Below are 17,226 nucleotides of genomic sequence, written 5' to 3' on the forward strand. Positions count from 1 at the left end.
ACCCAGACTAGGATAAGTTTATTCTTTGCGAGATATTGTTAGCGTGGATAAAATTTTATCCAAGACCAGACGCTGAACCCCATCCAGGCGCCCAAAACTGCCAAGTCAACAAACGGTCAGATTCGACCAACATGAATAAATAGAGTCATAGTCTCAGTAGTTTAGAACAACACTTGTAAACAAGTTATGTACTTCAATTTCTAATTTTGTTCTTTACTTTCTCTGAGCTTTCAACGTTGTAAGAGGCTACTTTGCATTTCGAAGAAGGAGATTTTTAGTGAACTACATTTATCTTAGATTAGCAATTTTCTGGTTGCAAACTAAGTAAATATTCTTGTCTTTTTCTTTATTTTATGCATTTACTTTCTATTTCTTAACAAGTGTTTACTTAACTTAGTATAAAGATCAAGAGAAGGGTATTCTTGTAGTTTCAGGCAATTCACCCATCTTTTGTCGGTCGCTCGAAGACTAACATAGGCTTTCCAATTGGGTTATAGTGTTCAAGCTAAATTTTTTACTTTTAGCATTCATACTTCCCAATTGGGTTATAGTGTTCAGTTAAAAGAAAATTAAAAATAATTTTTTTATAGATATTTATGGGTATAGTAATACGTTTATGAAGTATAGTAATATATTTAGGATTTATATGGGAGGAAATGTTAAATTTTAAAAATAAAAAAATAAATTAAATTAAAAAAAGTTTCTAATGTCTCGTGCGCAGTCGCGCATCGTGCAATGCACAAGATATCAATTTTCGATGCACACTTCTAGGGTGTCCCGATTCACTTTTTAAAATTGGGGCACCTGGGCGGACATTATATATATACACTGTGTGCCCCGTGTTCGCCTAGCGATCCAGGCACCTAGTTTCTAATGTTTTTTAAATCAAGATTTCATTTAAAAAATAAACATTATACTCCGTGAAATTTAAATTTCTTTTTATTTTGAACACTATAAGAGAAAAAATCCTATTGACTTAAATTCATTATAACTCAACGTTTAAATTTTAAAATCTTAAATGTTAAATACATATAATATCATGTGAACATCTAAAATTTTTTATCTTGAATGATATAATCCAAGAGAAAAACTTGAACCCTTACAAAAATTTTATGGACATAAATCTACTATATTTCAACTCTTAAATTTTAAAATCTTACCACTAAGTATACATAATATACCTAAAAAATATATATATATAAAATCTTCTGATTGAAGCATGCGAGTTCGACCGGCAAAAGTGACTCGGGGATAGGCTTCCAGGCGCCGGACTGACACTCAGTAATGTGTGCAGTCAGGTGGGCAGGGTAAAAATCCCACAACGACCCTCTTTCGGTCTACCTTCCATCTGATCATGGCGATGCTCTCTCTTTTCCCCGCCTTCCTCCTCTCCGCCTTCCTCCTCGTCGATGCCGCGTCGATCCCCGACCACCAACGCCTCCCCTCCACCGCCTCCTTTCCCCGCGCCACCGCCGAGAAGCTGATCCGGGCACTAAATCTCATCCCCAAGGACGCGTCCATACAGTCATCCTCCGCGGCGGGCGGTGGATCCTCCTCCTTCTCCGGATCCTCGCAGAATGGAATATTCGAGCGGCGCTTCCGCTTCCCTGGCTTGTCTGATGGGGCTTCCGCCGATGATCTCGGCCATCACGCCGGTTATTACCGCCTTCCCCATACCTATGACGCTAGGTGAGAGACTATTGACTTTTGGTTAGTTGCATTCCACGATTAGGGGCGCTGGTTATTTCAGTTTTGGCGAGTGGTAGACTGTAGTTTGGGCCCTTTCAGAAATTAGGGCTCCTTTTTTCCTGCTCTGGTAGTACTATAAGTATGGTTCTGATGAAGGTGGTTGTTAGCTTCGTGTGACGAGGACTTTTGGTTGGTGCATTTCACGATTAAAGGAGCTGGTTATTTGAGTTTTGGCGAGTGGTAGACTGTAGTTTGGGTCATTTCAGAAATTAGGGCTTCTTTGTTCCTGCTCTGGTAGTACTATAGGTATGGTTCTGATAAAGGTGGATGTTAGCTTCGTGTGACGATGTAGGTTTTATTTGATTTTACCTTGAACTCTGAGTACTTGTTTTCTCTTTGTAGGATGTTCTACTTTTTCTTTGAGTCAAGGAATAGTAAGAAGGATCCAGTCGTCATTTGGTTGACAGGAGGACCTGGCTGCAGCAGCGAATTGGCTGTCTTTTATGAGAATGGTCCTTTCAGCATAGCCGATAACATGTCACTCGTGTGGAACCAATTTGGTTGGGACCAGGTATGCTGAGTCCGGTGATTGCTTTCTATTCTTAGGTTGCTGAATCTCTAGATTGCAAAAGTTCGTTGTTGAAGTTTTTCCCTGCAAGTTATTTTTCTGTTTGAGACGAACCCAACTAGTTGGATGACAACTTATGCAAAAGAAGTTTGTGTGATTTTTTATTGGTTTATTGACTAACTACTAAATTTGTATACTCCATGTACAAGAAATAATAATTCATATGATTAGTTTGAAATTTGCAGCTAAATTGTCTAGTTTTGTATGCTTTACATATGTTCACTTATAGAATTATTTTCTGCATTTTTCTAGATGTTTTTGTGTGCAATGCTGAATTGTTTTGAAGAAGAGTTAATGAGAAATAAATAAATTATTGTGATAAGATTATTTAGTGCCAGTGAGCTAGAATTAAGTAGGCTCAGAAAATTATTTCTATTCTGTGGATTTTGCAGGCTTCAAATCTTATATATGTGGATCAGCCCACTGGAACTGGATTTAGCTTCAGTTCAGATAGACGTGATACCCGTCACAATGAACAAGGTGTTAGTGATGATCTTTATGATTTTCTACAGGTATGTATCGCACAAATATGATTTGTGGTTATTTGGTATGGTCTAGCCATTGAAGTTTGTAATTTGGAAGAGTAGACTTTGATCTGCCATGATTATTCTGTCACATGATTATTCTGTCAAAGTTTGCCTTTCTCACTCTTTAATAGTATCGCACCTTATTTTATTTTGCTTATGTATTTTCTTCCCCAGCTTAAGTCATATGCCATTGGCATTTCTTTTATCATGCGTATGCCCTTTTCTATGGAATTCTTTTATTATGCTTATGCACTTTCTTTTGAGATGCACTCAAATAGCATTTTTGTCATGATCCTTATGGAACAGGGTGACACATGGTCCAAGGAGGGTAGACTTGGAACATGTCTCGTAAGGATCATATGGAACCATTCAACAAGTAGAATACTTTCAACACGAAACATTCCATAGAATATGCCAATTTGGAAGTTTGAAAAAGAGAGGGAACTGAACCTTATTATATCATTGAAGAAGTATTATAGTTTTCCCTTTCTCTCTCTATGTTTCCTCATTCCGCTTCCTTTTGTCACTATGGAGCTAGTTTTTGTTGTCGTTTCCTCCACCTATCATCATCTCGATTTGCTAGTTTCCTCACTTGAGGTTTGTCGATTCTTGTTTAGAGGCTGCCACTTTGTCTATACCACAAGTTGTGATTTCCTTTTATATTGCTTGCTTGCATGCTTTAGTTGAATAAATCTTATTAGGAGCATTGTGTTACTATCCATGCAACATGGAATAAGTCTAGAAATGATTGACATGGAACAAGTTTCAAAAGAATGAGCAAGGAAATACTGGCCATTTCAACAATTAAAATAATGCCATGTAATAACATTCCATAGAATATGTTAATTTGGAAATCTAAAAATGAGAGGGAACTAGACCTTAAGCTCATTAAAGAAGGAATTGAATCTTTTGCCTTTTATTGTTTCTTTATCGCTGCTCGCCAATGGCTGTTGCTGTAGCCCTAGGGTCAACTGATACTTCTTCCTAGCTTACTGCCATCTCAACTTGCCAACTTCGTTAATCAATTTCCAATTCTTATTGAGTTGCCCGCTCATCAATCCAACAAAGGCCAAATGGTCAATCACACTTCTTGTGGAAGGTGACACAGGACAAATAAAGACAAACCTTAAACTGCATCACTTGAGGACTTAGTCATATGCATGTGACGATATCAAATTAGTGTCAAAATCGACCATTAATGATGACATCCTATAACATATATTGGGCATGACCAAGTAGATGACAAAAGAGTTGACTAAAATTAATGATGATCTGTTGCATGAAAAAGTAGAGAAAAATTATTTCACTAACAATGAAGGTAGAGACCTATGGACCTCCCTCAAGATGATAGACAAAGATGATTGGACACTTAGCAATATACCCGTATGTGAAGCACCTTAAGGAGCAATATATGAGAGCACGAATGAAGAATAAGACATCAAGATTCGTCCCATCTTGGACTTCTCCCTATGGTTGAACCACTTGAAGAGTGTCCATCGTAGTTTGATTTTCCTAAGTACAAAAGTATTGGTGATTCCCTCTCTTGACCATTAGGTACAAGTTTTGTTTCTAAAGACTGAGAGAGGCTATTTAGAGGCTATTTGGCATTGTGGGAGAACTTCCAAGCGTTATGCCATGCTAGTTTTGGGCCCCTGAAAAGAGGGAGGAAATTGGTGGAGTTGGCTAAAATCCACTTGACACTGGGTTAGTGTTTAAGTGAGTTCAAGAAACTCTTCCTCGTGTAAAAATTTGACCATATCCTTTGAGCTAGATCTTTTTATCTTTGGATTATTTCGGCCTCTACAGATAAAGGCAAAAGTGCACTACCTAAGAAATCTCAAAATCTGATCAATTACAGATCTATTATCCAAAAATGCGATGGCCTAACCATCATAGACAATTGAAAATGAAGCCCACCACCATCCATTTAATAGTTAACCAATGTTGAGATAGCTGAACAATGTGCGAGGAGACTTTGTTTCAACTGCAATGAACCATTCTCATATAGTCACAAGTGCAATAAAGTTCTTAATGCTGGATGGAGTGGATGATAAAAAAGGAAAAAGCAACAATAAAACCTCCTCACTACTTGATAATGACCATCCAAGGAGTTCCTTAACCCCTTGATCTCAAATAATGCAAGTGTCAACCACTATCCCCTTGAACTCCGTTGTAGTCCTCTTCGACTGATGACACACATAGCTTCATCTAGGGGTGATCGTGGATCGGGTTGGTTCGGGTTGGTTCGGTTATTAGGATAAAAAATTATCCGGCCCTACTAGATCAGATAATACAATATCAGGACCTACATCCGACCCTATATCCGACGGTTATTATGTATCAGATATCCGACGGGTTGTCAGTTGTTTGGATATCCGACCCTATATCCAATGAAATATAAAATATAAATATAAAACAATAAAAAATAAAATATTTTAAAATGATAATAGGCATTACTCATTACACTTGTAGTAGCTAATCGCCAATAGCTGCTACAACGTGTAGCAACTTATCGGCAGTAGCTATTATAACGTGTAGCAGCTTATCCACAGTAGCTACTATAACGTGTAGCAACTTATCGACAGTAGTTGCTACAAGTAGGGGTGATCGCGGATCGGGTTGGTTCGGTTATTGGGATAAAAAACTATCCGACCCTACTAGATCGGATAATGTAATATCAGGACCCTACATCCGGCCCTATATCCGGCAGATTTTTTTTTTTTTCGGTTCGGTTCGGGTCGGTATAAGCGGGTTGATCGGTTTGGCATGTTGACTGCTCACCCCTAGCTTCATCAATGAAAAATTAATAACTGAACTAAAGATAACATAATATGAGAACCTTAAATGCTCAGTGTGACCACTAAAGAAGAAAGATTTCAAGGAATCAGGTCTATTTAACATTCTGCATACTACTAGATATTGAAGAGGTATAATAATGGATTTTTTTATTTTTCCCTAACAATATTTGATGTCTTTCTTTTCTTATTCTTCCTCTAACAAAATTTAATGTCATTATATAAAATCAGATGCTTAAGCACTTTGGACCCTGTCCTCTTGTAGTTTAAGGTCATGGCTGTATAATTTAAAGACAAGACTAGTGAATTTGGAAGAGACCTCACAACAATTTTTAAGTCAAACAAAAAATAACATTGACAATATGCTAGCAAAGAATGATCACCTACATCCAGAGCCAGGGAAATTGGCACCAACCAAAGACTTATCGAAAGAACTAGTTATGGAATAAATGGGAAGGCATGCCATGTACTTAAGGGCAAGCACGAATTTGGATGGGGCAAGAAATGTTACAATCTTTGCAGATTGGTTTTTCTTTTTTGTAGGGTGGGGGGTGGGGGGAATTCCAAGAATACATAAAAGAAGTCTTAGAAGAATAAGCAAACATTGAACCGTTAATTAGAATAATAATTATATGTAGAAACAATTCTATAGAATAAGTTAATTCGGAAGTTTATAAAGGGCAATACAATATTATATGATCATCAAATAGGTAATACAATTTTCCCTTTCTCTTTATCTCTCTCTTTTTCTCTAAGTGTTTCCTTATTGTTGCCTTCTTTTGCCTTTTAACATAAAATCCTGTAATATCACTTCACTGCTTTCACCTTCCTCACCTATCCCTCTTTCAGGTTGTTGGATTCCCGACTTTATTGGTCACCAATTTTTGTTTTTTTTGGCTATTTCTCCACCTAGACCATTAGGTGCAATTCTTTCTCTGGTGTAGACAAGATTGAGCTTTCAAGGGTTGGGATGGGACACTTGGGGTTTCCATCCCTCTCCCAAAATCATATTTGAATGGGCCATTTGGGGTTTCCATCCCTCTATCATATTTGAATGGGCCACTGTGTCACCTACGTATAGCACATTTGCACTTAGAGTGGGCAGTGGCACCAGTTTAAGGTTAGCCAATGTGGTTTTTGTCAATGAAACCATTTGTTCATTTGATTTCCGATCATTCATTGTTTTGGTGGTCTTCATGATTTATGCTTAAGTAAAATGTGAGTATCCTATTTTTTTGTTATATTCTCTACTATTGTATGCGCTAGAATTATGCTTTATCGCCTTTTATGTTACATTATCCAACCTCTTTGTATTGAGCAAACAAACTTAGTTAGCATGGATGAACTTACTCCGAGTAAATCCTAGTGGTTGGATGGTCTGTATTCTCATTATATATATATATATATATATATATATATATAATGAGAATACAGACTTACTAAATTTGATATGCTATTCGAGTATCTGTGGTTTGATTGATTTTGTTGGATTTATTATTTTAAAAATAGGCCACGTGATATTTTGTACTCAAGAACAAGGTTTTTCCCTCTACTTTTCTAGGCATTTTTTGCTGAGCACTCAGAATATGCAGAGAATGATTTTTATATAACTGGCGAGTCTTATGCTGGGCACTATATCCCTGCTTTTGCAAGCCGCGTTCATCAAGGAAACAAAAACAATGAAGGCATTCACATAAAACTGAAGGTAAACCTTCATAATTTTCACAATAGAATTCAACTCCACTTCTACGTCAGCTTATTTTACTTTGTGCTACAGGGTTTTGCCATTGGTAACGGACTAACTGATCCAGCAATCCAGTACAAAGCATACACTGATTATGCATTGGATATGGGCATTATCAAAGAATCTGATTACAAGAGAATTAATAAGATTTATCCTGCATGTAAACTTGCCATCAAACTTTGTGGTAAATCTAATAGCTTGTCCTTGATTAGCATCTCTTGTTTCTATTATCTTTCTTCCGGTATGTTTGTTGGATGCAAATGTGGTTTTTCTAATTCCCTATTTATGCATGTCTTGTACATTAATCCTAATACTTGTTTGTGGAGTAATTTAGTTCCTCGGATCTTGGTTTCGGTTGACTGATTTCATATCTCTGTTTATGTAGGTTCTCACCTACATGATAAATTCCACTCATTAAGAACATTTTAGTTCAAAAACAAATTGACTTTGTTAACTTGCACAATTTTAGTCTATGTTGTGTGCATATTAATAGGTTGGTAGTTTGTTTAGTATGCTATCCAAGTAATTATTTCCTCTCAAAATGAATTTCAGTAAGGATATAAATGTTGGACTATGATTGTAGCATACAAACATAAGATAAGAGTCGTAGAGATGTGGATATTAAGATGGATGTGCGGACATATTAGGATGGATATATAAGAAATGACAGAGAATTGAGGTTGCATCTATTGAGGGAAAATTGCGTTTAAGATGATATGCACATATACTTAGATGTCTAATAAATGCTCTAGTTAGGTGATATGAAACTGTGATCAATATACACATTAAATGAGGAAGAGGAATACCAAAGTAAACTTGGTTAGTAATGATAAAATAAAATAAAATTTATTTAAATATAGAGGATGATAATAGGAGATAGAGTCTAATGACATAAGAGGATTTAGTCGGATAAGACTTATTAGTTGTTGTTGTTGTTCATTCACTTAGCATTCAACCTAAATTGAACAGAGTTGACACTAAAACATGCTGCATTTCAGGAACATCAGGGACTGTTTCTTGCTTGGCATCTTATTTGGTTTGCAACACCATATTCAGCTCCATCATGGCACTAGCTGGAAATGCAAATGTAAGGCTTCAACTCGATCGTTTTCTTGTTGCTAATCTATTGCTTGTACTACTATTTCTTCTAACTTCATCACACCTTTTTTACAGTACTATGATATTAGGAAACCATGCGTAGGAAGCCTGTGCTACGATTTCTCCAACATGGAGAAATTTCTCAAGCTTGAGTCTGTCAGGGAGTCCCTTGGAGTAGGGAGCATAGAGTTTGTTTCGTGCAGTCCAACTGTGTATCAAGCCATGCTTATGGACTGGATGAGGAACTTGGAAGTCGGTATTCCTGCACTGCTGGAGGATGGCATCAAATTGCTTGTCTATGCTGGAGAATATGATCTTATTTGCAACTGGCTCGGTAAGAAAATGGAAGAATATTACAGTTTCGTTCAGTCTGTCAACTAAAGAGTTTTCGTCCACTCTGTCAACTGACGAGTTTTCGTCCACTTTGACCAGGAAACTCAAGATGGGTCCATGCAATGGAATGGTCAGGCCAGAGTAAGTTCGTTTCTTCATCCGAGACACCGTTTACAGTGGACGGCACTGAAGCTGGACTCCTGAAGAGCTATGGAACTCTTACTTTCTTAAAGGTATCCAGCACTCATTCCATCTGCAAGATGATAAATCAAACTGAACTCGATTACACATTTGTTTGATGTAAAATTGTCGTCTAAGTTGGTGAACTAAAATGGGCTACGCACTTTTGCTGAATTCCCTGGCATTTTTTACTTGTAACAGGTTCACGATGCAGGCCACATGGTCCCTATGGATCAACCAAAGGCTGCTTTAGAGATGTTGAAGAGATGGACACAGGGGAACCTTGTCGAAGATTCATCGATCCCATCAGCAAACCTTGTCGCTGAAATGTAGTACGCTAAACAAATGCTTGTCGAGATGGAGAAACTTGACTCAGTTCTTTATCTGATTTGTAAATAAGATCTAAGCTCGTCGAGCCTGGTATCGGGCATAATAGCCTTCCAGTGTTATCACACATTGGGCCAATTTTATTTCGCAAAATCTGCAGTTTTCGACTGAACACCAACTGATCGACAATTAATGTTGATGGTATTTTTATAAAATCTTCTACTTGAGTAACTCGTTTAACAAACATAATACTCAGTTGACAAAACAAGAAAAAATAGTAGTTTCTAATTCATCTGGATAAAGATTAAATTCGTTCACGCAATTCTTCTTTTTTTGTTGGTTTTTTGGGTGGGGGGATTTTTTATTATTATAAAAATATTTTATTCATTTTTATTATTATCTATATTTATGTCTCTAAATCCGGGGAAGCTTCACTTACATCCTCTTAATAAAAGAAAATCTGATTTTATCTCAGTGAAAGCTCAACTAAAAATAACTCAATTGGCTGCTCCATTGGTCTAAAGTGCCTAAGTAGACTTATTATTAGTTAAAGTTGTTATATGTTATAAATCTTTAAGAAAAATATTAAAAATAACAAAAAAGTAATAGAGCTTAAATTGATAAAATTGGGGCTAAAATTTTTTAAAAATAGTACAAGTTTTAAAAGATTATATATATAAATATTCCATGTCGTTCATTTCAAGATTTCAACATTAGTGCATCATATAAATTATGGCACACATTTTTGGGCTGAACATTATCCTATATCTTATAATGTTTTGTGACCTCTAAACCAATAAAAATTACGTGAATGAGAAATTGACTGACAATAGACCCTCCATCTCATATCTTGCTGCTAAATGATCAGTGAAACATGTTGCAAAATAGATATTTTTCTCGCCAGCCAATGCTTAAATTTCTAAACAAGGATCCTGCAATGGAACACATACATGATACTTACTATACATTTTTAGCAACACAAAATTTTGTAAGAAGGATTCGGACTCATATGTAATAACATAAATTGTCTATAGAAAATATTTTACCTGAATCTAAATTCTGAACAGTGCAGGGCACAGAAGAATGGACATTCAATCAAATTCAGTGATTTGTCAAGCACTGTGTTGGATTCGTCAAAATTTGATGGAAGAAGCTTCGTGCAGGCCGTTTCAGAAGGCTGCAAGATTGCCATAAATGGGTAGCCAAGAATTCCGCAGGCAACACATGCCTTCGTATATGTATCTGGACGAATACTCCCTCTCCCACTCCATCAAGCTCTTGGCCACCACTAGGTCGCCCCAGCTCTTCCACTCCCTCCATTGCTTCATCATCAAGCTCGGATTCTCAAGCTCTGTCGTCCTCCTCACCGGCCTCATCGACTTCGCCTTCAAATGCGGCGCCTTGGGTGACTCCCACAAGCTGTTCGACGATTTGCCCCACAGGGATGTCGTCGCTTGGACTTCCATGATCGTCGGCCACGCACGCCACGGCAGCTACGATAACTCCTTTTCCTTCTTCAAGAAGATGCTGGCTAGCTGCACATCCCCCAATTGTTACTCTTTCTCGGGTGCTTTGACCGCTTGCTCCGGCGTCGGAGTCGATGCCTTGGCCTACGGCAAGCAGATCCACGCTCAAGTGATTACGTCTAGCTTCTCCGGCCCTATCAATCCTGTCGTTTACAATGGTTTGCTCGACATGTATTGCAAATGCCACTGTCTCTCGTATGCCCGGAAACTGTTCGGTTCAATGCCTGTGAGAGGCCTCATTGCTTGGAACTCGATGATGTCTGGTTTTCTCCGCTCTGGGCAAGCCGAAGAAGCTTTGGAGCTGCTGGTCTTCATGGTTAATTATGGTGTGAGGCCTTGTGACTTCACCTATGCTATTTGCATTGATGCATGTGCTAGTTTGGCCTCGATTAACCAGGGAAAGCAGCTTCATACTTTGGTTGTCAAGAATGGATTCGATTCGGATTTGGTTATTCGAAACAGTTTGTTGGATATGTACGCGAAGTGTGGCTGCAACGGATCTGCAAAGATCATCTTTGAAATGCTGCCTTCGAGGGATCCAATCCTTTGGACCGCTATGATTTCCACCTACGGGAAGTCGGGATGCATCAGTGATGCGATTAGGATCTTCGAACAGATGACTGAATTGAAGATTAAGCACGATGAGATTACGTATCTTGCGATTTTATCTGCCTGCAGCCATGCAGGACTGGTGAATGAAGGCTGGCACTATTTCAGACTCATGTCTGAAGAAAAACACACTGTTGCTGCTCGGTCTGAACATTACGGATGCATGGTTGATCTCCTATGTCGAAGTGGACGATTGGAGGAAGCTCTCGACTTCATTAAACAAATGCCTTTTGAACCCGGCATCAGTGCTTGGAGTGCATTACTTAGTTCTTGTTGGATTTATGGGAACACTAAGCTCGGTGAGTTCGCCGCTTCTCAGCTACTTAAGATGGATCCAGAGTTTGAGAGCAATTGGGTCATTCTTTCCAAAACCGGCAAAATAAGGGAAAGCATGAAAGATGAGAATGTGAAAAAGCAACCAGGTTGCAGTTGGATCGAACTCGGTGATGGTGTACATGTCTTCCATACGGCTGATAGGTCTATTCCTTGGTTGGGTGAGATCCTCTCGACTCTGGATACTCTGAAAAATGATACAATTATTCCACATTTCGAATGGACAGGAGATTATACCCGTCAAATTGAGTTGTTCCTTGGTTGATGTTCTTGAGTGGATTTTTCGATATGGCATCTATACAAGTTGAATAATAAGTATTTAGCCAATGAATGTAATAGTTGAATTACAAAATGTTTATTGGTATGCCATTCTTTCTTTACATAGATGCATTATTTGTTGATCCTTGAAGTGAGAAGAAAATGTTTATCGAAAGTCTTCCTTGTGTTTCCTTGTTCGAAGCCTTTTAGTTGCCAAAAATGCCTTTAGGAGCCTTTCAGTGGCTTTCCTTGGCTGACCACCGAAGGCAATATGAAGGTGATGCTTTTATCAATTTGAGTATTTGATACTGGGGGAATGGTGCAAAAGCTCTCTAGCAGTTCCAATTCTACTTGGAAGTGCTACAAATGTCAAGGTTATGAACACATTGCTTCTGATTGTCCAAATCAAAGGGTAGTCACCATTAGAGAAGATGTGATTAAAGAAGAGGAAGAAGTGAACCAAGAAGATGGGGAACTTGCAGAATTCATTGAATGCAGACGAAGGAAAATCTTTGGTGATTCAGAGGAGCCTCAACTCAATATGATTCAAAAGAACGAAGAGACATGGGAGGAAACATATTTTCAAACAAAATGCACTAGCCATGGAAGGGTATGTAATGTGATCATCAATAGAGAAACTTGTACGAATGTGGTAGCTGAAGATGGTGACCAAGATAAACTTCACTACCAAGCCTCACCCTCACCCATACAAGCTTCAATGATTTTAGAATGGCGATAGCTTGAAGGTTACAAGGATGTATTTTGTTTCTTCACCACTGATAAGAACTACAAGGATGAAGTCTGGTGTGATGCTGCTCCAATGGACTTCACATCATTTGTTGCTTGGAAGACCAAGAGAGTATGATCAGAAGGTTAATCAAGATGGTTATAAAAATACACACTCCTTTATCAAGGATGGTGTTTGGATTGTGTTAGCACCTATGAAATTCGAACTAATTATTTCTAAGGAGGAAGGTAATTATTTTCTTACAAGTTCACCAGAGCATGTTTTGACTAATCAAGGTGAAATTTATGCTATCTTGGTTATGGAGGCTACAATGGCTCAATAAGCACCTATTCATGAGTTATTGCTTCCTATTGGAGGAGTTCAAAGATGTGGTACCTGATTAGATTCTAATTAGTTTACTACCTATGAGGGATATCCAACATCACATTGATCTTGTTCCAAACAAGGTTGTTTATCAACCCAATGCAAGAAGTTGACTTACAAAAATAAGTTAATGAACTAATAGCTCGAGGCTGGATTTGTGAGAGCATAATCCTTGTGTTGTCCCACTCTCTTAGTTCCAAATTAAAGAAGGATGGAACTTGGGAGCTATTAACAAGATCACTATTAAGTATCAATTTCCTATTCTGAGGTTGGGTGATCTACTTCAACTTCATGGAGCTAAGGTATTTTCCAAAATTGATCTTTGAAGCATATTAGAATGAGAGAAGGACCAAACAACCAATTCTTTATACGTGATAGCTATCTTTTTAAGAGAACAACTTTATGTTCCAAATTGCTCACTTAGAGAAGCCATAATTCGGGAGGCTTATGGTGGAGGCTTGCTAGACATCTTGGTAAAGATAAAACATTGACTCTGGGGCAATAGAGATTCTATTGACCTAAGCTTGTACAGGATGTTGAGAAGATTGTGAGTTGATGTGCTACTTGTTGGTGCAAGAAACATCCGACAATCGAACCCGAGTTTTGATAATGGTAAAGGATTCAAAGTTAAGGTCATTTGTTATCTAATATGGTTGAATGAGTTTGCAGGAAAAGTCTTAAGGTATCTTAGGTAAAAGTCCTAACTGTGGTTAAGCAGGTAGAAAACCCTAGGGGGTGGTAACCCTAGGCGGAAAGACTTGGCAAGTCGAGGTCTTTGGGCAAAAGTCCTAGAGTCGGAGATTCTAGGTGAAAAGTCCTGGTGTCGCGAACCAGGTGAAAGTCTGGGCGGGTCGTGGAGCGGACGTCCAGCGAAAAGACATGAAGACTCGAGCGCTGAGCAAAAGTTCAGTCGGTCTGGAGGACCGAATTGGCAACATGTATACTCTCATGAGTGGAGTAGGTGAGGACGCGTTCCTTGCTGAGGGAATAGTAGGCGTCAGTTCGATCTAGGATTTCCGGTCGAAAATTCGAAGTCAGAACCAGACAGTTCGGTGATTGTCAAACATCTTTTTATATTCATTATTATGTGCTAACTTTGTGTTGCAGGATATTTTTTGGGACTAACATATCTTGCAGTGACAAAAGAGTAAGTTTTGCCTTGGATGAACAGTACCCGAGGCACCCTCCATGGAGCTTGGAGGTGCCTCGGGTGCAAAGTAGAAGGAGTGCGCGCAGCGAAGCTGGAGGCGCCCTTAAGGAGTGCTGAGGCGCCTCGGACGACATTGGAGGCGCCCTCAAGGGAGATGGAGGCGCCTTCAAGAGGATAGGCTGCGAAGGAGTCAAAGCTCATCCTCATTGCGAGTTTGTCGGTGATGGAGGCGCCCTCAAGAGTCTTGGAGGCGCCCTCAACGGCCTTTATCAGGAGGTCTCGACCAGCAGCTGAATCAATCAAGTTTTAAGCAATCATACAACTGGTTACTGCTAACGAGACGTTCCGACTAAGCCATAACATGACCCCGACGACCCGAAGCTGCGAATTTCAAATTCCTGTTGTCGGTATAATTTGTTAGTGCATTTAAAATTGTAATACCTGATTGTACTATTTTTCGAAATTATAGTTGTTGCCCAAAGTAAACGCTCAACCAGCGTGGAGTAGGAGTCGCCCTAGGCTCCGAACCAAGTAAATCTTGGCGTCTTCTCTGTGTATTTTATTTAAATTTCTGTTGAATTTTTACTGGGGCAATAGAGATTCTATTAACCTAAGCTTGTACAGTATGTTGAGAAGATTGTGAGTTGATGTGCTACTTGTCACAAATTTAAGATGCACGGGAGCAATGCTAAACTATATACTCCTCTTCCTGCTCCAACGACACCATGAGAGGATGTGAGTATGGACTTCATCGTTGGATTTCTAAGAACTCAAATGGATAAGGATTCAATTCTAATTCTAGTGGTGGTGGACCGACTTTCCAAAATGACTCATTTTGTTCTTTGCCACCAAACTTCATATGCTACTCATGTTACTAACCTCTACTTCAAGGAAATTGTTAAGCTTCATGGTACTCCAAAGTCCACTTCTAATCAAGATTCAAAGTTTTTAAGTTACCGTTGGAGATTTTTTTTTTTTTTTTTTTTTTTTTTTTTTTTGTAATCTAGATATCTAGCCTTTACGATTTAATTAATTTTGGAGGTGATCAGGTCACCAGGATAAATTGGGAAGCACAGATGGATCATGGGGGGTGACCCAACATCATAAGTTTTTCAAACTCCCTAGGTGTAATGTGCCTTGGGCGATACCTCCGGAGAACTCTTTGAAAATTGAGAATTAAGCTTCAATTTAGTTCATCACATTACCCACAAACAAATAGTCAAATTGAAATTGTTAACAAATCTTTGGGAGCTTTGTTTAGAAGCTTGGTGAAGAAGAATATTAGGGAATGGGAGAGCTTATTACCACATGCTGAGTTTGCCTAGTGCTGTTCTACAAGTCAGACTACTGGTTGTTCTCCTTTGAAGTGGTTTATGGTATGAATCCTATTGTCCCTTTGGCTTTATCTCCTATTCACATTGCTGATCACTTGAGTGGAGAAGCTGATAAAAGAGCTAAATTCATCAAGAAGATTTATGGGCAAGTGAAAGACAAGATTTTGGAACAAACTGAAAAATATTTGGGCTAATGGTTCATGAAGTACTCAAAGTCCAAAACATAGTTTTTGACCAACCCACCATTTACTTTAATATTTCAATTAACCATAAAGTTAATTAGAGACATTAAAGTTGGTCAAATACTTATCTTTAGTTGTAAAAAGAGTCTTAAGTATGGTGTGTCGATAGTTGTATTTTGCCTGGTGTTTGGTACTTGTAGTTGGCTTTAAGTGTGTTGTCTTGGAACTCTATTTTGCAGCATGATGTTCAAAGTATAAGAACGGGGATGAATTTTACAAGAAAACAATCTTTGATTTTTATTTATTTATTTTATTGTCTCTTAGTTTCTTATCTATTGGGAGGATTTCTTTTAAATGGTGAGCTAAACTAGAATTCTTATCAATGACATGGTTAGGATTGTAAATGAACTGAACAAGTTTGGTGTTCAACTTAGTAAGAGTTTGTTTAATACATACAACATCTATTAAATAAACAGGTTTGAACAACTCGTTAAACTAAACAAATAAGTTTGAATATATATGTGTTCAACTCATTAATGCTTATAAATAATGTTCGTGAATAATGTTTATGAATAACATTCGCGAATAATGTTCACGAATCATGTCCATTAACAAAACACTTATTAATTACTAAATAAATAATTTTTTTTAAATAGATAAATAAGTTTAAATGATCAAGCTCAATAATCAATTAACTAAACAAATCTAAGCGAATCAAGCTCAAGGTAAGTCTGAACCAAACTCAACCTTATAAAAAATAAATCAAACTAAGTTTGAATAATCATTTCAATGACTTAATTCATTTTAGGCTCGGCTAGGCTTAACTCAATTACTTTATCAAACAAGTCTGAAAATCCTAAAACTTGGTTCGGTTTAACTTGTTTACTACCCTAGACATGGTATTACTTATCCTCAAACTGGTGAATTCGTTCCTATCATACCGTTCAAATCACTAGACCAGTATCACTAACTTCCACTAGGCTAGACTTTAGTTCGTACCAATTGACTCAGCAGAAGGAACAATTCATATAAGTTTGGTGAGGATACTGATGGACTAGGATGTTAGAGGGTGAGTGGTGAATTAAATATTGTATTTTTGTTATATTTTGACAAGGAAAAATAAAATATGAGCGTTTAAAATCTTTTTTAATAGTATGAGATATGCAACGAAAATATATGTTGGAACTCTTGTTCATTTATGCAAGTAGATACTTTTTTAGTCTCAATTCCTTGAATTCATATAACAAGGGCGAAAATTGGTTTATATGTAACTGGTTCGGACTGATTGATTAATATCAAAATTTATTAAGATTTTAATTTGTCTTATTAAAATGTCTTTTTATCTAAATATCAAAATACCTATGTATGAGTCTTAATTGTAGTAAATTAACAAAAGAATTTT

The 17,226-nt window shown here is 37.7% G+C and overlaps 2 protein-coding genes across 3 annotated transcripts in view; both read left to right on the forward strand.

Annotated features, from left to right (window-relative positions):
• Nucleotides 1–1,232: 1,232 nt before the first annotated feature.
• Nucleotides 1,233–9,552, forward strand: LOC122018956 (serine carboxypeptidase-like). Its single transcript, XM_042576440.1, has 9 exons — nucleotides 1,233–1,689; nucleotides 2,092–2,260; nucleotides 2,710–2,829; nucleotides 7,201–7,344; nucleotides 7,417–7,567; nucleotides 8,382–8,470; nucleotides 8,557–8,815; nucleotides 8,914–9,047; nucleotides 9,196–9,552. Exons 1-9 carry the CDS (start codon nucleotides 1,355–1,357, stop codon nucleotides 9,325–9,327), a joined length of 1,533 nt encoding a protein of 510 aa, XP_042432374.1. The 5' UTR covers nucleotides 1,233–1,354; the 3' UTR covers nucleotides 9,328–9,552.
• A 614-nt stretch (nucleotides 9,553–10,166) lies between these two features.
• Nucleotides 10,167–17,226, forward strand: part of LOC122018955 (putative pentatricopeptide repeat-containing protein At1g68930) — a 7,635-nt gene continuing 575 nt past the window's right edge. Inside the window, exons 1-2 of one of the 2 annotated variants that reach the window (XM_042576439.1) lie at nucleotides 10,167–10,309; nucleotides 10,389–11,723. In XM_042576439.1, the coding sequence (XP_042432373.1) occupies nucleotides 10,516–11,723 (1,208 nt within the window). In that variant the 5' untranslated portion in view covers nucleotides 10,167–10,309; nucleotides 10,389–10,515. Of the gene's footprint in view, nucleotides 10,310–10,388; nucleotides 12,121–17,226 lie in introns of those variants that run through there. The other variant, XM_042576438.1, reaches the window with a different exon arrangement.

This window comes from Zingiber officinale, chromosome 9A (genome assembly GCF_018446385.1).
Source record: "Zingiber officinale cultivar Zhangliang chromosome 9A, Zo_v1.1, whole genome shotgun sequence".
Taxonomy (NCBI): Eukaryota; Viridiplantae; Streptophyta; class Magnoliopsida; order Zingiberales; family Zingiberaceae; genus Zingiber; species Zingiber officinale.